The sequence below is a fragment of the Lepus europaeus genome, chromosome 8, assembly GCF_033115175.1.
Source record: "Lepus europaeus isolate LE1 chromosome 8, mLepTim1.pri, whole genome shotgun sequence".
NCBI lineage: Eukaryota > Metazoa > Chordata > Mammalia > Lagomorpha > Leporidae > Lepus > Lepus europaeus.
The window spans coordinates 93,334,907-93,358,033 of NC_084834.1; the positions used below are offsets into that span (position 1 = coordinate 93,334,907).

Consider the following 23,127-nt stretch of genomic DNA (forward strand, 5'->3'; position numbering starts at 1 on the left):
GTTATAAATTTATATATGATAATCAGTAAGTATATCTAATAACACCTTTAAAATCATTAATTTTTGATCTCTAACATTATATGTAGTTTTATGAAATATAATAGGTAAAATAAATATATTAAACCAATATGACTATCCAATTGAGTTAAAAGTTTAAGTGAAAACACTTAGTTTGTTCCAAACACATAGTAAAACTTCAAAGTAAATATAAGATCTAAACTGATTTAAGAAAGTCAATATGTTTACATCCATTGACATACAACAATATTTATTTTTTTCCAAGTAAAGTAAAAATGAGTTAATTGTACAAATATGAAAATTACATAAAATACAAGGAATTATCAATTATTTCCCTAGCTAAACAATCCATGTATATTAGCATATATTTTTCTAATGCTTTTCACATATTTTTCACATAATTTTAACTATTTTATTATTTTAATCTATTGTTTACCTATTCTATAACATATTTTCTGATAACTTTATATTTTAACAAATATAATTCTTAATATTCTATTCTTTTTTTTTTTTTTTTTTGGACAGGCAGAGTGGACAGTGAGAGAGAGACAGAGAGAAAGGTCTTCCTTTTGCCGTTGGTTCACCCTCCAATGGCCGCCACGGTAGCGCGCTGCGGCCGGCGCACCGCGCTGTTCCGATGGCAGGAGCCAGGTGCTTCTCCTGGTCTCCCATGGGGTGCAGGGCCCAAGCACTTGGGCCATCCTCCACTGCACTCCCTGGCCACAGCAGAGAACTGGCCTGGAAGAGGGACAACCGGGACAGGATCGGTGCCCCGACCGGGACTAGAACCCGGTGTGCCGGTGCCGCAAGGCGGAGGATTAGCCTGTTGAGCCACGGCGCCGGCCAATATTCTATTCTAATATTGAAAATCACTAGCTAAATTAGATGCAAAGAAATTTCATTTCTACTAACCATTATTCTTGGCAATAATCTTAGGATTTGATTATCATTACAGTCACTAAAACTGTGAGGCTCACAGAATGACCAAAATATAGAAATAGTTGTATGTTAATTTTCAATATTTAATTTTCCTCATTGCCAATGGCCTATCATGGATTTATTTCTTTCATTGATTCATAGATCTCTGATTTCTAACTGATTTTCTTTGCAGTCTCATGTATCCTACTCCCACAGATTCTCCCATAAAACCCATCAATGTTCCTGCTCTTAGAAAGGGGAGGGACCAGAAAGGACTCCTCCTCAGTAGAGGCATGAAATATCCCAATAAAAAGTCATTTTACTCAGAAACAGTGACCAACGCCATTCAGAGGAAACAAATGACAGAAATGTTTCAATGCTTTGTCTCTCATTCTTTTGTTGGCAAGCATTTTCCAAATATAATTGAATAAATTATTCCCTTTGATTATTTGTATATTCTTTTTAACTTGTTACTTTTATATTAAAATAAAACTAAATAATCATAAAAATTTAAAATAGTTTAGTGTATGAAACACCAGTTTACAAAACTAAAATAATTGTAGAAGTTCGAGTTGAAAATAAACTAATGAAACTTGGAATTACATTATGAAGCATGATATTTTAGTTAAGAGTTTTTCTATAAGTGTTGGCATAACTATGTTATAATTAAATGAGGAGTCTGCTGGATCCCTATTGTTATTGCAAGTGTTTTTATAAGAAAGGACAACTTTTGGCTAACATCTCAGTATTGTGAAGCCATAAATTCTAAAAGATCTCTATTTGAAGTATGAGGTCTTTTTCAAGCTGCATATAGGAAAAGTTGATCTTAAAAAACAACAGATTTGGTAATAATTTAGTTCATTGCCATTAAGAGATCATAGTGTCAACTGTAGTAGAAAATCCAATTATGTAATTTAAGCTACAAGAAAATAGAAACAAAGTTGCATATTTAAAACCCAGCAGGTGAAACTTTAGAGGAGACAAAAAGATCCTAGAAAATAGTAGTATCACATTTTAGTTTTTCTGTCTTATTTTAGTCTAACTTAGCTATTTATTTAAATTTGTAAGTTAAATCTGTGGATAATTAATCACGCACTGAACATTTGCAGTTAAATTTCAAAGTATATGTCCTCTTATTTTTTAATAATTTGAAGGTATGTTGTTAAAATATTATATTACATATTATATTTAATAGGGATTGAGCATTTGCTGTCATCTAGGTACCGTTCTAAGTGTTTGACAAGCTATTATGTCAATCAATCCTCTGAACAACCCTTTATGGTAGGAACTGCATACCTTCATTTGTTAAAAGAAGTAAAGATCAGGAAACTTGCCCAGAGTCCCACATATTTTAAGGAACAAAGGCATAATTTAAACCAGGCAGGGCAAGAAAATATGATTTTTTCAAAATCATATTCTCAGGAGTATCTAAAGTATAAGAATTAGAGTATTTCTATATTATACTCCAGCTGCTGTTAAATTTATTCCTGGTCTGCAAATGAAACTGCGACATTTTTCCATCCATTTTGTGTGTGAAGATGTGGCTCCAGATTTGTTGTCCAAGTAGATAACTGCTGACACAACAGGAAAAAAATCACTAATAAAACTTTATATTGAATAAAAGTGTACAGATGAAATCTCATTTACTACTCTAAAATGAAAAAAATAGAGGGTATGCACTATACAAAACACAACAAAAGGAAATCAGACATCTGCCTCTAAGATTTCATAACTAATAACTATTTTGAAAATATTTCCCAGATAATAAAAAGTAAGAACATTGATTTCAATGTATATATTACATTGGTCATGTAGAGTTACACTTGAGATACTAAATTTAAGATTTTAAATAAACCAGGAAATAGTTAACACACAGCACTGGGACATATTTTATTCTTATTTTTCCCTCTGAATATCCCAACAATTCTAAAGATCTTGGCCACAACCCAACCCTTTGTAAGAAGATCTTTTAGGAAATGACTCTCCCTAACGTGAGCATAGTTCTAGCTGAAGAAAGGTCTTCCTATCAACAGGCTAGCTTAGCTGGTCACTCCCACAGCGGCCCTCTGCCACCCGGACTGGCATACCTTTGAGCTTATTGTGCTCGGAGTCTGCTGGGAAGAGGGAATCTGGAAAGAGCTTGGGGAAGGTGAGTCCCGCATACTTGGGCCGGTTCTCCACATAGTTTCTTACTGTAGGTTGCAATTTCTTCATGAATTCTGGACATGGCGTTCCTAGTTGCTCAATGACTTTGTTCCACTGGTCAATATCTGAGAATTGAATAGTTAAGGGAAAACAGAAGTGCAGACCACTAGCTCATGCCTTCCAATAATAAGAGGCTAACTCTTCAGAATCCTGGGCAGCCATCAGTACAATTGGGATTTTAATAAAGCAAAAAGAGACAAAACTGTGAAACAGAATTGTCAGGGGAATGAGTCCTCCCTAGATTTCAAATTCTGCTTTCAAACTCAGAAGTTTTCAGGGAGCTAATATTATTTAACAAAACAGGATACCATGAAACAATCTTTGATTGGTAAAGCTAAAATGTTATTTAAATAACACAAGAAGAATCTCTTACAAAAGGATAGATATCAATATAATCATGTGATTTAGAAAAAATATATAATCCCATGATAGTGACATTTTTATTCCTGAAGATACTTCAGTCACTTATACATTTAAAATGGCAAGTACATATCCATTAAAAATGATAATCATTTATTATCTTCCTAGATTATCTTTGAGAATATTTTCTCTTCTCCAAAGTCCAAGAAATTTATCATCTGTTAATGAGTTCTGCTCATATGCCTTACACATGGGGTCAACAAAAATTTTTTATAGTAAAAGAAGTTGTTAATTCTTCATCAAAGATTTAGAAATTTATACTATTCATACAAGGAAGTCACCATTGCATACCTACTGTTCTTACTTCTGAATACGTTTCCAATCACATATGAGGGTAGACAGAGAGGTGCTTCATTTAAGAGAGTGAATTCCACCCAAAGACATCCAAATTCAGAGAGTATGGTAACTATGAGGAATTCTATATGAAACATGCCAGCTCTCTGTGAAAATTACACCCTCAAAAATTAGAGGGTAAATGTTGACAGACATACACACTGATTGAGATTCTATTTTTTACGCCTCATTAATAGTTGATGTATTAGAGCATCAAAAATAAGAAACACTGCCCCTGAATACTTTGAAGGACCAGCTGGAAGCTTTTGATTTTAGACAGATTACCTTGTCATGTGTCAGTGAATGACAGAGACCTTGGAAATTATTTTTAAATCAATATCACAAGGAGTGTTCTCACCTACATTTTTATTCTTTATGCTTTAACATTAAGCTGATTAATTTAAAATATATGATAGCTTCGGAACCCTTACCCTAAGATTACTAATTTTGGTTTATAAAGTCTTTACTCATAGCTATTCAAGTGAGTTAGACTATAAAAGATTAGCAACCTTATTGAAAAGACAAAATTAACTACATTCAACAAAAACTAATATATAATGCAAAGACAGTATGTAGGAGATTGAGCAAACATAAAATCAAGTTAATTTGCAAATCCTCTTCTACCTCCATTATATGGGCTGAATGAAATTTATATTACTACATATCCTCTCAGTTTCTGGCTTGAAAAATACCATTGACTATGGACTATCAAGAAATAAAATGGAGGAGGTAAAAACTGAAGAACAGTCCTTTATAAAAAAGTAGAGATAAGGAAACCAGAATATCCTTCAATAAAAGTTTATCTAAATTACTATGTGCATTAGAAAATAGGAGTAGATCAGAATCATTACAGATAAAGAAACTAAAACATTATGTAGAGTTAGAGTTACAGTTATCCTTGGACAAAAACTCATATTGATACTATGGATACAGGTAAGTTATAACTACTTAGATATATTTAAATAGAATGCATTAGTGTAGTTAAAAAAAACTCAAGTGCCTGTCATTCAAATTATGAAAAGAGAGCTCTTCTCTATTACTGTTAGATTACCATGTCCTAGTAGACCACTGTCTAACCACTGGTCAAACTTCCTCAGAATTCTAAAGACTTGATGTCAAATTTAGATTGGAGAAACGGAGTTGTCAAGTTTTCTATGAGGAAGTTGTTTAACAAAGTTGGCAAAATGGTACCAAATATTCTAGTTTAATTTAGCTGGAATTACAAAGTTGTTCAATAAAGAATTAGCTGAATTGACATAGTATTCCCAAAACACTTGTATGATATTTTTACATTAAAGTTTAAGAAAATCAGAGATTTTGTTAAGGAAGAACAGTTAAAATATTTCTTGTTATCAGTCATAATTAGGGTCTAGGGAAGCACTAGATTACCATAAATTGTTTTTAAATGAACATTATTGTGGTGTCAGATGAAATGCTTTACCAGACGGAGGTGAGGCTCTTCATTATTGACAGTGAAATAGTAAAATGCCCATCCTACAGATGTGAGGTATAACCATCTTTAAAGGTATGTTCCTGGGGCTGGTGCGTGGCACAGTGGGTTAGGCCATGTGAGCATAGGTTCAAGTCCTGGCTGCTCCATTTCCAATCCAACTGGCTGCTAAAGTGCCTGGAAACCAGCAGAAGATGGCCCAAGTGTTTGAGCCCTGTCCCCCACATGTGGGACCTGGATGGAGCTCCTGGTTCCTGGCGTTGTCTTGGCCAGGTCTTGGCCATTGCAGCTATTTGGAAAGTGAACTGCAGATGGAAGACCTCCCCTTCTCTGTCTCTCCCTCTCTCTCTCTAACTCTGCCTTTCAGATAAACAAATCATTTTTTAAAAGTTGTAAAAACTTTATTTTAATCATTTAATCCTTTTTAAAAATCAGCCATTTCAAGCTCTTTCTTCCCATAAACATGGATCTGTTCAAGGGGTTAAGTACTTGCTTTCCAGATGTTTATAGGATCTTAACACGAACTCAGCTGGGCACATGAATTTGATTGTTAAATATAATTAACCAAATGTAAGCCAAAACTGGATGTCATATATTCTGGATCTAGTCCAGTGCTTGTTCCAAATATAACACTTTTTAAGGAAAAGAACAATTTGGGAATTGATGTGGTAAAAAAAAAATTGCTTTAATAAGGTCATAAAATTGATGGTATGCTTTGTTCTACCAAGGAAATTCCCTTAAAGAATGCCTCTGAAGTGCCATCTCTATTCTTTCAGGTCAGCATAGTCAAGAAAAATAATTAATTTTATTAATATTTAAGTAAAAAAGCGGATACATTTTTTAAATGACAAATTATCAGATTTCTACTTTTTAAAATTCTTAAAATGCTAACTAGGTTTTATGCTTCTCTGTCAAATGTTACCATGGTAAATATGCTTTTAAAAGAATGGCCAAAATTATTTTTTCAAAATGATTTATCTGTTTTAGAACACTCATCAGTCACCACTTATATAGTGAATAAAGTAAGGGTCTGAATATTTATAGATTCTAGACCTGTGCAGTTATTGAAAAAGCAATAGATACCTTTTTATGTACTGCTTCAGGAAGTATCATCCTTAGCATAAATAACTAAAGGCATTGAATACAAATGGGAAAACGACATTTAATAAAAAATAATTTCACAATAAATATCCTGATGCAATTTTAAATTTACTACAATTAAACCCGAATTAGTTTGCAAAATGTTTGATAAGTATGGCAATATTCAAATGTGATTATTAGTACTCTTCAATGAATAGCTTTGTAACAGGAGAATAAAACAAAGTACATATGGATAGTAAAAATAAGTGTCAGATATCCTAAGATTGAAAATTATTCCACTTAGTATTATCAATTAGCTAAGAACTTGCATTTGTAACTCTTCTGTTACATTAGCTGAGGAGCTTTCTAAAATATATCAAACAATGCCTTGAACATAAAGTGTGAGAAATATATTTTCTTCTGGGTGTTTTGGTTATAATTATGAATATAATATATGTTATACACATTTAAACCTTCATGCACTACTAAGAGGAATTATAAAGAGCTATTTAATGAGCTTACTCTTTGTATCTTTTGAATAATGGTATCTTCTCTATGTTTTCTTCCTTCATTGACAGTTTTTCATTACTATGAATCTGGGTTCAAGAGCTGACATCCTTATGATTTCTGATCTGCCTTCTACTATTCTCAAGGCCTTACATGCAATCTTTTTGAAAATTCAAAGAAAGTCAAGGAAATACCAGAAAAAAATATTTGGGACTGTAGTTAGTTACCTCAGTGGAAAGAAGGGAAGATGTGGCTAGGGTTAAGCACAGAAAAAAGATTTGAAGATATTGATTGGTAATAGTGTATTTTTAACCTATGTGGTTATATATATAGGCTTTCATTTTATTAATCATCTCTAACAGCTACATATGTAGTGTTAACCCTCCTGTATGATAATGTTTCATAATTTTAAAAATAAAACTGGCAGCTATAATAAATTCATTAAGGTTGAATTATAATTCAATTGTAGACAGCTAAAAACATATTTGGTTGGGTAAATTCTATAGATGTATATTTAAAAGTATATCTACTCTTACAGAACACGTAAATATATAAAATTGTTAGCACTGTATTTCTATATAAATTTTTTATTAAACTTTTAGTTAATGAATATAAATTTCCAAAGTACAGCTTATGGGTTACAATGGCTTCCCCCTCCCAAACTTCCCTCCCACCCGCAACCCTCCCCTTTCCCACTCCCTCTCCCCTTCCAATCACATCATGATTCATTTTCAATTCTCTTTATATACAGAAGATCAGTTTAGTATATATTAGGTAATGATTTCAACAGTTTGCCCCCATATAGCAACACAAAGTGAAAAAAAAATACTGTTTGAGTACTAGTTATAGCATTAAATAAGAGTGTACAGCACATTAAAGACAGAGATCCTACATAATATTTTTTTAAAAAAATTAATTAATTTTCTATGCCATTTCCAATTTAACACCAGGGTTTTTTTTTTTTTCATTTCCAATTATCTTTATATACAGAAGATCGATTCAGTATATAATTAGTAAAGATTTCATGGGAAGTGGGATACACAGCAGACTCATAGAATGGCAGATGTCCTAAACAACACTCTGGCCTCAGAATCAGCCCTTAAGGCATTCGGATCTGGCTCAAGAGCCCATGAGAGTATTGTAGGCATGGAAAGCCAAGATACCATGGAAAAGAAAAAAAAAAGAAGACCTAAATGAAAGATCTCTGTGAGTGAGATCCCAGTGGAAAGAACGGGGCCATCAAAGAAGGAGGTACCTTTCTCTGAAGGGAGGAGAGAACTTCCACTTTGACTATGACTCTAACGGAATAAGATCAAAATCAGCGAACTCTAAAGGCTTCCATAGCCCTGGCAACTCATGACTAGAGCCTAGGGAGATTACTGACGCCATGAACAGGAGTGTCAAATTGTTAAGTCAGCAACAGAAGTCACTGTGTACTTACATCCCATGTGAGATCTGTCCTTAATGTGTTGTCTAATGTGCAGTGATGCTATAACTAGTACTAATCTATATAAATTATTTATGACTTTATACTACATATGTACATATGAAACATACTAAAAATTATAACAGTAAGTAAAATTCTTTAGGCATAATGATAAAGAATATAAGATCAATTAAACTTCACTGTTAGTTAGTTTATATATTAGGAAAATATGAATAATTTATACCTGTAAGGACTTTTATAGATGATTTACATTGATAATGTCTTCATATAAATGAGGATGCCTATTAAAATAATTTATAATAATATATTATATAGATGTATATCATACACATTGTATATCTATAGCTCTATTTTTGAAAATGATTTTTTATTGACTTGAAAGGCAGAGTTATATGAAAGGGGGAGAGACACAGAGAGAGATCTTCCATCCACTGACAGACTCCCCAGTGGCCATAATGGCTGGGGCCTGGACCAGTCCAAAACCAGGAGGCTGGTACTCCACTGGGTTTCCCGTGTGTGTGGAAGGAGCTAAAGCACCTGGGACATTTTCTGCTGCCTTCCCAGGTGCGTTAGCAGGGAGGTGGATCACAAGCAAGCAGCCGACACTCAAACCAGCGCTCACATGTGATGCCACAATGCTGGCTCCCTACAGCCCAATTTTTAAAGTTTCTACTTAACCCATAGATTTAAATATAATATTATTGGCTCCAGAAAAATCACTTTTAATAACAGAGAATTTGAGGGAGAACGGCAAGATGGCGGAATAGGAAGGGAGCACACTATTAGTCCGGGGGAGAGACACTTTAATAAAAGTGGAGATACTGCAGGGTCAAGGAAGAGTAGGGGAAGAAACAGCAGAGGAAACTCTTCCGGAACTAGTGATTCACAGTGGACCTGCGTGGAGAGCGTGGGAGCCCAAGTTTGGGACACCAGCGGAAGACTCCACACACCAGCGCTGGAACGTGAGGTGAGCCGAACCTCAATAGCCCAAAACACCAGCGGGCAAGCGGAAAGAGGAGACTAGAGGGAACGAGGCTTGAAACTCTGTGGGGAAAAGTTCACCAGGCTAACTAGAAGAGAGAGAGGAAAAAAAAAAAGTGACCAATACAGACACGAGTTTCTCTCTCTCCGCTCACCTCTCAAAGGCGAGCAAGACAAAGAGCAGGCGCCATTTTGGACATACGTCATAAGCAGGGCGACCTCAGGTCTGCACCAGCCCTGAGCCTAGCAGAAAAATCTGACTCTGGGGGGAGGGGTGAAATAACAGGAGATTAGCATCTAACTTGGCAACCCAGTGGGAGACTGCAGGAGAATTGGAGCCCACACTGAGGGCAGCAGAGATTCCCTGTGTGGTCCTTGGGAAAGAGCATCCAATCTCTGGCTCCTGTGGGTATATCATTTGCCTAACTACCTCCAATTATGTTCAGCTGTGAGGAATTACTTCCCTTTTGAATCAAAAAAAGAAAGAAAGAGCAATTTACCACACCTAACCTGGGAGTGTCATCTATGACACACCCTCAACCCCGAGGAACCAAACACAGCTCTCAGTCCACACTCATCTCAAGCCTCTAAGGCTCCACCGAAAGCAGACAGTCCACTTAATATAGAGCCATAGTGTAACAAGAAAAAACACCACAGTGAAGAAACCAAATATCTCCAACATGCCAAACAACAAACGCAAAAACCAAGCTAACAAGAACAAGGAAGACACTATGACACCCCCAAATGAAAAAGACACCCCAATTCAAGATTATGAAGATGATGAGATCGAAGAAATGCAAGAAGCGGATCTCAAAAAATTGATAAGAACATTAAGAAGTTCTCAAAACCAAATTCTTGAACTACAGAAATCCTTAATGGACAAGATAGAAAATCTCTCTCGTGAAAATGAAATATTAAGGAGGAATCAAAATGAAATGAAACAACTAGTAGAACAAGAAACGGTGATAGTGACGAGAAATCATAATGAAATGAAGAATTCAATAGATCAAATGACAAACATATTAGAGAGCCTTAAAAACAGAATGGGCGAAGCAGAAGAGAGAATATCAGACTTAGAAGACAGAGAACAGGAAAGGAAACAGTCAAACCAATGAAAAGAAGAAGAAATTAGAAATCTAAAAAATATTGTCGGGAATCTACAGGATACTATTAAAAAACCCAACATTCGGGTTCTAGGAGTTCCTGAAGGCATGGAGAGGGAGAAAGGACTAGAAGGCATTTTCAGTGAGATACTAGCAGAAAATTTCCCAGGTTTGGAGAAGGACAGAGGCATCTTAGTACAGGAAGCTTATAGAACCCCTAATAAACATGACCAAAAGAGATCCTCACCACCACATGTTGTAATCAAACTCACCACAGTGAAACATAAAGAAAAGATCCTAAAATGTGCAAGAGAGAAACGTCAGATCACTCTCAGAGGATCTCCAATTAGACTCACAGCAGACTTCTCATCAGAAACCCTACAAGCTGGAAGGGAATGGCGAGACATAGCCCAGGTACTAAGAGAGAAAAACCGCCAGCCCAGAATATTATATCCAGCAAAGCTCTCATTTGTGAATGAAGGTGAAATTAAGACTTTTCATAGCAAACAGAAACTGAAAGAATTTGTTGCCACTCATCCTGCCCTGCAAAAGATGCTTAAAGATGTGTTACACACAGAAACACAGAAACATGGTCACCAATATGAAAGAAGGTAAAGGAAGGAAACCTCACAGCAAAAGATCACAGGAAGCTCAATTTCTCTTGGACATAGAATTAAACTCTGATGCTCTGTTAAAGCAATGTGTTAAAGTAATCTATTATGTTCTCTTGATGTCTGTTAAATTCTAATTGTTCAAAAACAGCTGAATTTTTATTAAGAGCTATGGGTTATTTAAATATGTGCTTATTTTCAAAGATTTGAATAATCACCTGTAACAATGATCAAATTTGGTCTATATTATGTCATGATTTTAAGGAATCTTATTTCAACCAGATATTTTGGATTTTGAGCCTTCTTGGCATTCTTGACAGGCTCAAAAAATCAAAGTTTCAAACAATCTGGTCTCTAAAATTTCCAGTAAATCCTGGACTTTGGTTTTTCCAGTTTGGGCCCTACTGAAAAAATCGAAGGACCTATGTCTCTCATCTTATAGAGACACCAACTAATCAGACTATTTGGATTATATTAGAAGGACTGTCAAGATGTGATGTGGTACCAAACTTTAAGTTTCTATAATGGAAAATGCTATTAATACAAATGTTTGAGAATTAAAAAGTCTAATGATCTTGTGTTACTAGACATGATAGTTATCTTAATGAGAAAGCCCCAGAGGCCTAAAGGGTTAAATACTTGTAAAATCCTACAGGTGCTTTCAAAAATACTGTGAAGTAAGCAAGTGCCTCTTGTTGGTTGATGAGTTTATAATTTTAAACATGGCGACTTAAAGTCTTTTGTCATCCACAGTTATATATGATTTGCTGCTCATAAACTAAAGCGTTGTTGGTTCTGTGTTTAGCTGTCCTCCTATAGGTTCCTATGGACTTTTTCCAGCCACTTCTATTGTATTCAGTACTTTGGGATGGCTTTGTAAACAGATGAAGCCAATAATGTATTAACAGTACCAACCGAGAGAAAGTATGGTTAACTGAGGTTATTGGTCTACTATGCTATGTTATATGTGTGTACATATTGTATGTCCACATGGGGAAATTTTATTAAGAGTTTTATTTTAAATGGCTTATAGATAAGATTGTCCATAAATTTAAGCTGCTAAAATCAATCAAAGATACATTTTAATTTCTGTGACCTGAATCTGTGTATCATATGTTTTAAACTTGTTGGTAGAAAGAAACTAAAAACATTTTAGATGGTTGTGCTTAAGTTTACTGGCTAAACAAACTACAACATGTTAGATATTTAAGAGGTGTTTCCAAATACATGATTCTTAAAATTTATAGAAGGCATTGGACCTTCTGGTAAATGTTTTCTTAAGTTGTTATCTAATGGTTGAAACGGTTTGCTAAGTATTCATGTGATATTGCTATTGTCAGCAAGCGATCTAGGACTTGCTCCCTCATTTCTCTATTCTAAGCCCAACTTCTTCTTTCATTTCTCTATTCTCTTCAAGGTAGGAAACTAATTCTATTATGAAGGAATCTGTAGGATGCACAATTTAATCTTTAGACCTTATAAAAGAGATGGCTAACATTTTTCTGTAATAGCATAGCCAAAATAAGAGCTTAAATTATAATCTCATAGCTAGATTCACTTCGCCATCAGCGAAGTATACAGTAAGTAGAAAAAACCTCCCTTTCAGACCAAAGGGAAAGAAAGTTTTAAAGTGAGAATATAATTTTCCTCATGGGCATTGTCTACCTTAGAAAAACTACTACAGAACATGCCTGTGACTATAGACTTGTAGTTCAGGCCACCGAAGATTAGAGATGGGACACGGGCACTCCCTTGACTTGCATCCTCTGGTCTGCTTTAACACAAACCAGGAGGAAAAGAAAGCTCGGCATCAGAAGCAATGGGTGGCAGGCCTATTAATGGCTGATCTGTACAGTGATCTGCCCTCAAGGAGACCCAACAGGCCAGTCCACTGCAGTGGTTTCCAATGTGGTAAGCCTGGGCTTCAGCAGAAGTCAGCTTGTGAAAAGCCCTGGCAGCTCTGCCAAGAATTGGATCACTGGAAATGGACCTGCCCTGGAGTCGAAGGATGCCCAGGTCAGAGCCACAGATCTTATTGATCTAAGCTGAAAAGCCCTTCACTCAGCCCAACTTCCAAAGTGACCACTGCAGCTGAGGGGATGGTCAAGTAGGGTCAGCAACATTTCAGGCAGAACTGTAAATTTCTTGTTAGAGATGCCCCCTGCCTTGACCTGGCCAGCTCTCCTCCCAGGCCAGCCAAGTAATGAAAGTCAACAGAGTGCCTTCCCCTAGGAGGTTCACACCTCCCTTAGGATATACCCCATGTGAAGAGATAGATAGGTCTGGGCCTCTTAACTTACAAGGCCTAAAGCCCAACAGATTATTATCAAGCCCCTTCTATCAGGTTCTATTTGCCTCTCAATCAGAAAACTTAATTGTAGCTTAGACAGCACCTTTCTTAGCACATCTAATAATGACTCTGTCCTTTGTTCTAGACCCTGTCTAGTGCACTTGGGCCTCATTCCTTTGTAATCATAACCTCTACTCTACCTCCAATGGCTCTACTCCCAACCTGTGTGTACTGATGGTCCTCTTCCCCACTTAATGCTGTAAAATTGTTCAGACCTAGTTAATGCCACTCTTAGGATCATTGGTTACTATCCTCACCCTGTCTTTTATGACCTTGTCTAAATATGATCAGAGTCGGCGAACTTGGAAGGCTTCCATAGCCTTGGCAACTCATGATGACAGCCTAGGGTGGTTACTGGCGCCATAAACTAGAGTGTCAATTTGTTGGGTCAACAACAGGAGCCATTGTGCACTTGCTCCTCATGTGGGATCTGTCCTTAATGTGCTGTACGTTGTGATTTAATGCTATAACTAGTACTCAAACAGTATGTTTCACTTTGTGTTTCTATGTGGGTGCAAACTGTTGTAATCTTTACTTAATATATACTAAATTGATCTTCTGTATATAAAGAGAATTGAAAATGAATCTTGATGCAAATGGAAGGGGAGAGGGAGTGGGAGAGGGGAGGGTTGCGGGTGGGAGGGAAGTTATGGGAGGGGGAAGCCATTGTAATCCATAAGCTGTACACTGGAAATTTATATTCATTAAATAACAGTTAAAAAAAAATAACAGAGAATTTGTATTTAGTCATTTTTAATTTTACTAACCTAATTATTATACAAATTGGTGAGATACAATGTCCTTCTTTGGTGGAAAATTTCTTTTAAGTTAGCAATCTGTCTTGTATTTTAAGAGGCTAACTTTATGATACTCACCATTCATCATTTGTTTTCTTAAAAAAGACTGGCTTAAAGTTTAATCAACATGTTTGAGACAGTTGTTTTTGTTTTTGTTTTGACAGACAGAGTGGACAGTGAGAGAGAGAGACAGAGAGAAAGTTCTTCCTTTTGCCATTGGTTCACCCTCCAATGGCCATCGCGGTAGGCGCGCTGCACCGGCGCACTGCGCTGATCCAATGGCAGGAGCCAGGTGCTTCTCCTGGTCTCCCATGGGGTGCAGGGCCCAAGCACTTGGGCCATCCTCCACTGCACTCCCTGGCCACAGCAGAGAGCTGGCCTGGAAGAGGGGCAACCGGGACAGGATCAGTGCCCCGACCGGGACTAGAACCCGGTGTGCCGGCACCGCAAGGCGGAGGATTAGCCTACTGAGCCGCGGCGCCAGCGAGATAGTTTTTTTTTTTTTAAAGTCTACGCTCAGAAGATATACATTGGAAATTTCTTCCCATTTGCTGTCTAAGAATTTTACAAATGCGTCTCCACAGTAGAGCTTCAGAAAAAACTCAGTATTCCAACACCAAGGCTTCTATTGCATGATCCTGTGAAATCACTCACAGCCTCAGACACCACTCACAAGGAATTTTGAAATCCAAGTTAAAACATGACGCTCAACCAACTTCTCCTGAGATAATTCTAAAAATTATTCTCTTTTTATTCTCTTTAATAGACTGTATGGAAAGTAACGAAAATCATCTTTTAATTTACAGGTAGCAAATGTTCATTTCAGTCATCAGTTATTCAACCACAAGGAAGTTCTGGGAAAGCAGAGTACAAAGTTAACAGATTGATTCTATTTTCATAAAATTATCTAAAATTGGCCAAAATCTAGAGGTCATTTCATTTTGTGCCCAAAGACCAAACACAAGTTTGTAAATCACAGGGAATAAGAGATCCTGTGGTCTTAGAAATGTGACGGTATTTATCAGGCTGACATACCTTCAAATAACATGAATTTGGTAAATTTACAGAAGTGATTTAATAAAATTGTATACATAGAAGACAAAAGAGCAATACAGAAAGATTAAAACTAAGATTTAATTTAATTTAATTTTAAACTAAGACCTTGGAATAGTAGTAGAATTTGGCCCAGGTACATGGGTCCCTGCACTCACGTGGGAGACCTGGAAGAAGCTCTTGGATCCTGGCTTCAGTCTGGCATAGCCCTAGCCATTGCATCCATTTGGGGATCAAACCAGCATTGGAAGATTTCTTTCTCTCTCTCTCTCTCTTTCTCTCTCTCTCTCTCATTTCGTGTGTGTGTGTGTGTGTGTGTCCCTCTTTCTCCCTGTAACTCTGCCTTTCAAATAAATTAAAAAAAAAAAAACAACTTAGTTCCTAGTTCAGTCATTTCCCAAACTGTTCCTTTTAATGTATACAGAGAATACATGTAGGAAACTCTATATATGATATTTCAAACAGTTCATGAAAAATAGAATTGAAAGATAGCCTATTTTAATAGAAAAAATGTTTAACCCCTGCATAATTTTTTTAAAGATTTATTTATTCATTTTGAAAGACAAAGTTAAAAAGAGAGAGAGAAAGATCTTCCATCCTCTAGTTCGCTCCTCAAATGGATTTAATGTCCAGGGTTGAGCCAGGCTGGAGCCAGGAGTCAGGAGCTTTAGAGTTTCCCACATGGGTAGGCAGGGGCCCAAGCACTGAGGCCATCCTCCACTGCCTTCTGGGAGCATCAGCAGATGGATCGGAAGTAGGGCAGCTGGGACACAAATTAGTGCCCATATGGGATGTCACAGGTGGCAGCTTAACCTGCTATGCCACAACTGCATATGCTGCACCCCCCGCATAGCTTTTTTAATACAGGCATTTTCCATGAATTTTTGAAGACCTCCGGAATATAATAATTTATATACTAATCCTCAGATTTAAAAATTACATTATAGACACTTGATAAGAACTATAGTATATGTATTAGAGACTTAAAGCAAATGGCTAATCATACTACTGTATAGATAAATTAGTAATTGGATTTCCTCTAGTTATTAAAACCTCATTGTTAAAGGCTCAATCTTATTTTTGAATTATTATCTCTTGGGCAGAGATTTTATCTTCAATATGATCAAGATATGATATTTTCTTAAATGAACATAGAGGGATACTTCACTAACTTGAGAGAGTAAATTCCTTTTAAGAATGATGGTGGGACACATTCACACACCCATAGATAATCACACAACATCCTTATCTATTTACAACTGCATTGTTCTGAAATCTTTACTTCTTCATTATTTGCTGTGTCGGAGAGCATCAATTTTATTTCTCCAAATGATTTCAATGTATTTCTTCAGACATTTTATATAATGAGGTTTTAACTATTATACTTGTTAATAATACAGAGAAAGAGCAGGAATTGAGGCTATTGCTCATATAAATGAAGTGAAAAAGTGAAAGAAGTTCAAGAGAGGTTGATCAATATTAAAATGAAATTCTTATGCATGCTTTCTATGCCAAGTGAATTTTTAATGTATAAATCTTTAGTCTTAAAACTGAAAGATTTTGTCATTTGTTACTCAGCTGTGAATATTATCAGCTTGAAACATATACAAAAAAAAAAAAAAACAGAAAAGACACTGCCTTACTGTTACTAGTTTGTTAAGACTGAATTAAGGCAGACCTTTCAATATCATGTAGCATCTTTCACATTTGCTACTGCATTGTCCACAGAAGGTCTTGCTAGGAGACAAGGTTACTCTACCATGATGGCAGCTTGTAAATATTTGACGTTGGAGTCTCACAGAAACCCTCTAAGGACCATGAGTGTACACTGTCAGCTGTATTGCATTTGAGACAAAAGGGAATTAATGGAGAATGACACGCGTAGAGACCACTGGCTGCTAAGAAGGATACGATCAGTGCCAGGAAACAGCACTGCACCTTTTATCATTTCTCCCATGATGCACCCTACTGACCACATGTCAACTGAAAACAAAAATGAAATGAATATAAACAAGAACACAGGAATAGAACAACAAATAAATGAAAACACTGGGTTGCCGTGCCACAGAGCAATATTCTGACCTTTCTCTGACTTGCTAAGAGTCCAGTCTTATGATTATTAGTATTCTAAAACAGTGAAGAGGGGAAAACAGAATGTGAGCGCCTTTGTATGCCATATAACTCAACTAACAATTCTACCCAATACCATCTAATGTATGGTAATGTTACTTTGCAATTATAATTCAATGATTGATTTAGTTTCTGATTTAGAATATCTAATTTGCATTCATCCAGTAGAGTCCTACTGATTTGTATTATAAATTATTCTAGATTGTGTTAATATGAGAAATATGTAAATTGGTTTCTTTTTTTATTCTTTTGTTTGCTTTATTTGGAAAAAGAAAAAAGAGAAGTTGGGCTGCCAGCAACCTCAAAAGAGCTTCTTTTGTAAGACACATTTATTTTTATTTATAAATATGAATAAGTTTTCAGAAGCAAAATGCCAATTCAATTCAAGAATGAATATTTTGGAACATACTAGCTCGGTTTCAGAGACTCCCATCAAAGAACATGTTTATAAGCAGGAAGCTTTTTCTGGTTCTTATAAACAAGCTTGTTTTATAACGGTAAGAAATGCTGGCTTTATAATGGTAAGAAACACTGGCTTTCAAAATGGGATGCTTCCACTTGAAATAAACAACATGATTGAAGACTGACACTCCTGAGACTGTGAATCAAAACAAGCCTGGAATTCAAGGTGAAATTACCATGATTTGTCTGCTATTGCCAGTTATCATCCAGAACTTAAAAAACCAGGAAGTCAGGGTAGGGGGCACAGGGTAAGAAATAATATGGGGAAGGGCGAAGCAACAAAGTAAAATCTCTCTCTTAAACTATAGTTGCCCGTTCTTCCTGAAAAGTCGGAGAGGGAGACAGGTCCTTTTAATGGGGGCCAGAAAAAGAAAAAGAAAAAAAAATGGGGAAAAAAGGGGATATTGGTGGGGAGCCAACAGGGGAGGGTATTAAGACAGCAGCACAATATGCTTTGCTCCACTTACTTTACAAATTACATCTTGTAATTTGGCAGTGGCCTTAGAGAATTCCTCATGAGAGTCTTTCTGGTCTGAAAATCTTACCCAGGTTAAACCCAAAGTTTCCACTGTTAGATTGAACACATAAATAGAATGATCACTGCAAAGAAATGGTTACAGCTATGAAGGTGATATGCATACCCAGAGAAGCAAATTTGTTTTGCTTCCATTTTAAGAAAGCAAGTGACATGCAAAAAAAAAAAAAAATCTCAGGAAAAGATAGAGCAAACAGTTGTGCATCTCTTTCTTTATTCAAGCACTTGTCATTTCAGCAGAATCTGTCTCACAAGAGGTTGGTATTGTGAGACTCTGATTAAAAAAATGCCTGAAATATGTTTAATTTTAAATTGTAAGTATTCTTATCACACTGTCCAAAGTGACCAGTTGCTATTGACGGTGTATCTATTTTGTTTATGTTGTAAAAGACTTAAACAAACAAAAAAATACAGAAAGCTAAAATTTAAAGAAAAGTTATTTTCTCTTGCCTGTCTCCATTCAAACAATTTTTAAAAAGATTATTTCTACCATGAGCCTGTTTGGGACTTAGGGAACATCTATTTCTATTTCTTATTTAGTAACAACAAAAAATATTTTCTACAGCACCTGTGGAAGATATCCCCCCCCACACACACACTTTTTTTTTCTGCTGCAGAATCAACTCCAATGCTTACTAGCTGTGTAATCTTTGCCAAACTACTTCACTTCTCTAAACTTCATTTTTGACCTCTAAAATATCAATAATAAAAAGTATTGTGTAGAATCTTTTAAAAGACTTGGAAGGATTAAGCCTGGTAAAGCCTCTTTCACATTCATTGCCTGGTATATAGTAAGTCCTCGATAAATATTAACTAAGTATCACGATATCCTAAATTTATACACTGGGACTTTAGGTAGCAATTAAACATATGTGAAATGTTTATATTATATTTATGTAATATTCCATATACAAATATACGTAATTCTGAAACCTTTCCTATGAGGGGGAATTACCACCCACGAGGTAATCCATTTCCATTTCATGGTTGACTCCACTTAGAATACCTTCCTATCTGTTGAGCCATTGTTGAGCCATGGTTGGCTCTATAGGACTCTCTCCTTTCTCCACAAGAATTACTCTATTTCCCCAGTAATACCCTCAAAATATATGATAATGACCTGCAATTCCTAACCACTCCTCTCCTACAAACTGTCCAGTTTTATCTGTCAGACTAAAAGCCCTCAGTTTTTTGTATTGTTTCCTTTTGTTTTTAGTGTTCCTCAGATGTGCCCTTAGATAACCTGACCAGGATCCTAGTCCCCATGTTGCTTTCATCTCAGCTGGTTGATAGACAGTTGATAGTTTCATTTCTGGTACTCATAGTGGTACATCTCCCAATTTTCTTTTGTGAGTTTCTGCAGGATACTCATATTCCAAAGTAAAAGGAGAACTTTTCAAAGAACTTCTCTTCAGGGTCAGAACTCATGAGTAAAAGTAACACACAGATATACACTCCAGTTCTGACCCTCTGGTGTGAATTTGGAACTCTGTTGTAATTATTTTCATGTTTCTTTCTGCACAGTAATACCCTGGGAACCTTTCCAATTCCCATTTTAACTTTGCTCACCATTCACTATTCCTAGACATTATCTAAGCTTGCATCAGCTGAGTGCTAAGCTTTGTGCCTGGAGACGATAAGCTCTGTTAGTATGAATTATAAAAGTGGAATAAATGCACATGAGTTTATGATGGACTTTTATGTGCTCAAGATAGGATTATTGCCCAAGATAGATCCATTATAACAACTTTTATTAGTCATTCCAACCAACAGGAAGTAGTTACTAAAAAAATTTGATTCTGCGTCTTAATAGGCAGGGCGGTGGAGGTCATGGTAAGCGTTCCCTTATACCAAGGCGTACATATGGTAAATCTTCAACAAGTTCATGAAAGTGCATTTCATGAAAAAATGAAGCACAGATTTCAATTCTTTGCACCAGAATGCCTAACTTTTAATTCTATTTCTTATGAATTTGTTGAAGCACATACATATGTTAGACCAAACTTCTTAAAGCAATTTTTAAGGTGTTAAAATGAATGCTGACTATTCATGGATCTTGAAAGTAATTAGGGGCCAGTACTGTGCCTAATGGCTAAAGCTACTGCCTGCAGTGTCGGCATCCCATATGGGTGCTAGTTTGAGTCCCAGCTGCTCCACTTCAAACCAAGCTCTCTGCTATGGCCTGGGAAAGTGGAGAGGCAGAGAAAGAGAGAGGGGTCTTCCATCCGATGGTTCTCTTCCCAGATGGCTGCAACAGCCGGAGCTATGCCGATTTGAAGCCAAGAGACAGAAGGTTCATCCAGGTCTCCCACGCGGGTGCAGGAGCCCAAGCACTTGGGATATTGTTTACTGCTTTCCCAGACCATAGCAGAGAGCTGGATCAGAAGTGGAGCAGCCAGGACTTGAACTGGCACCCACATGGGATGCTGGCACTGCAGGTGGCAGTTTTATTCACTACGCCACAGCATCAGCCCTGGAAACTGTATTTTTAAACTTTGGGAGATGATCTGTACAATATTTGGGCCTTCAAAAGTGTCCCATACACAAACATCTTGGCCTCTCTATGGTTCTGATTCATCACATTCTCCATCGTTTGAGTCCCCAATTTTACCACTCTGATACTGAGTCACTAAGCATCGGTATTACTAGAATGTGATTACTTATTTTATGAATTACAAGTTGAAAGTTGAAGTTTCCTATTTGTCAGAAATTAGCTTCCTCTAAATTATCCCCCTATTAGAGACAGACCAAATACAATCTAGGTCTGGCAGTTCTATCTAAAGAAAGTTCTGTATTGCTACTCTCACACCACTGACTGGTATGGATCATGATTCATGATTAAAATCATGTATGGACTACCACAGTATCTATCCAAGAACCTGGGAAATGTTTTCTGTCTAGAGGACTGTGGCTCGTGTTACACAAGTTTTGAGACCACTCTGCTTTTCTCCTTAACATACCTAATTATATACTCATTTTGCAAAGAATCAGACAATATGCTTTTATGAATTTTCTTTCAACAATTACCTCAAAGTATAAGAGCAGGAAGCTTAACATAGTTTTCTAAAATCAGAATATTCCTTTGGAAATTTTATTTTGTATCTCAAAAGTTATAAATTTCCTTAGATATCTTAATAAAGTGCATTCTTTTAAACTGTATTTTCCAGCTAGAATTAAATAAGACTTCTGATATGTGTCAGTAAATTAAGAATGTACATATTTTGCACATATAAATCTAAGAAAGATAAATAATAATTCATGGAACAACAAAGCTAAATATTCTTATACCAGGAAATCAGAGGGAGATTTTCTCCTTAAATCTACCATTAAATTTGCTTTTCTGTCTTTCTGAGAATCTCCAGTCCCCATGCTAGTGAGCACAGTCTCACTCATATTTTCATATAATAGTTTTAAAAGAGAAGAGTAATAAGCAAAATAATGGAGAAAACATTTCCTTTTAAGCACATTAAATGAATCCTCTTATTTTTAAACATATGGTCATGTTTATATGAATTTTGTTCCAGATGTGATTGAATGACTACTGAATTTTTACATTCCACTTGATTTAAAAAATATTTCATATAATTTGACACATCCTGAAAACAGATTTAGGCATCAGATTTAAAAGTTTACTAGGAGGTAAGCACTGGTATTTCAAAGAGGTAAGAAACAATTAAGAAATATCTCCACACCGGACTGATAGGACAACCCACAGCCTATAATTTTTATTTGCCATTCCTAATTTTCATATTCAAAGTTTAAAAATATGGCATTCAGTTAATTTGAAGATATTCATTTTATGAAACTTATCTTTGGCAAACCATTTACCTATTCTAATGCTTCGTGTCCTCAGCAAGCTTAAATGTGTATCTTTTTCATTCTAATTGAATTTCTTGTGTCTGCAGAGGGAAAGGCAGAGAGAGTCCCTCAACAATCCAACCCTCAGATTGAATTGGAGATCATGTGCCTGAGGTCTCGCATTTCCAAACAACAGACTACTTATGTCAGCATCTAGATCCAGAGAACTCAGACCACTAGCTCTAGATAACGGAATCTCACAGGGCTTGCTCAAAGAAGGGGCTGCCACTTGAAGTAGAGTGCAAAAATAAAGTAGAAAGAATTTCTCTAAAAGAAGCAGGCTCAAAGAAAGAGCTTCTGAAAACACCATTGCAGGTGGCTTCCGGCCCAGCACTTACGCTGCCACTGGAGATACCTATGTGCCACGTCTGAGTGCCTCAGTTCAATTCCCAGCCCCAGTTCCTGACACCAGGGTCCTGCTGATGCAGTGACTGTTCCAGTGGTTGGGTTCTTGCCATTCCCCCAGGGCCCCAGCTGTTGTGGGCATTTGGGAAGTACATCAGTCAAGGGAAGCTCACTCTCTCCCTCTCACCGGTTGTCCTGCTCTCTCCATCTCTGACAAATACATACATACATATATACAGAAATAAATAAGTTTAAAGTACACTGGAATTAAATGACTTTTGCTACTCTGGAAGATGGCATGTGCCAACTGGGTTTAGGGGAAAGTGGAAGGTGTATGTGATTGCATCGTCCCTAGAGAAACCTTTAAGAAAGCATTGTAAAGTTGCTTTACCATAAATAATCGAAAGGAACAAAATCTTAGTGAAAGGTAAAGGCACTGCTATCTCCTATCTGTTCTATGCAAAATAATTTGCCAAGTATATTCACTCCTCTCTAACATGAAGTTCACCATGGATCTAAGAATC

The 23,127-nt window shown here is 36.4% G+C and overlaps 1 protein-coding gene across 1 annotated transcript in view; it reads right to left on the reverse strand.

The window, feature by feature from the left end:
- MAPK10 (mitogen-activated protein kinase 10) overlaps window positions 1-23,127 on the reverse strand; it is a 456,407-nt gene that overhangs the window by 50,406 nt on the left and 382,874 nt on the right. Inside the window, exons 10-11 of the mRNA XM_062199183.1 lie at window positions 17,185-17,256; window positions 3,024-3,206 (exon numbers count right to left, since the gene is read on the reverse strand). Of these exons, the coding sequence (XP_062055167.1) occupies window positions 3,024-3,206; window positions 17,185-17,256 (255 nt within the window). The remainder of the gene's footprint in view (window positions 1-3,023; window positions 3,207-17,184; window positions 17,257-23,127) is intronic.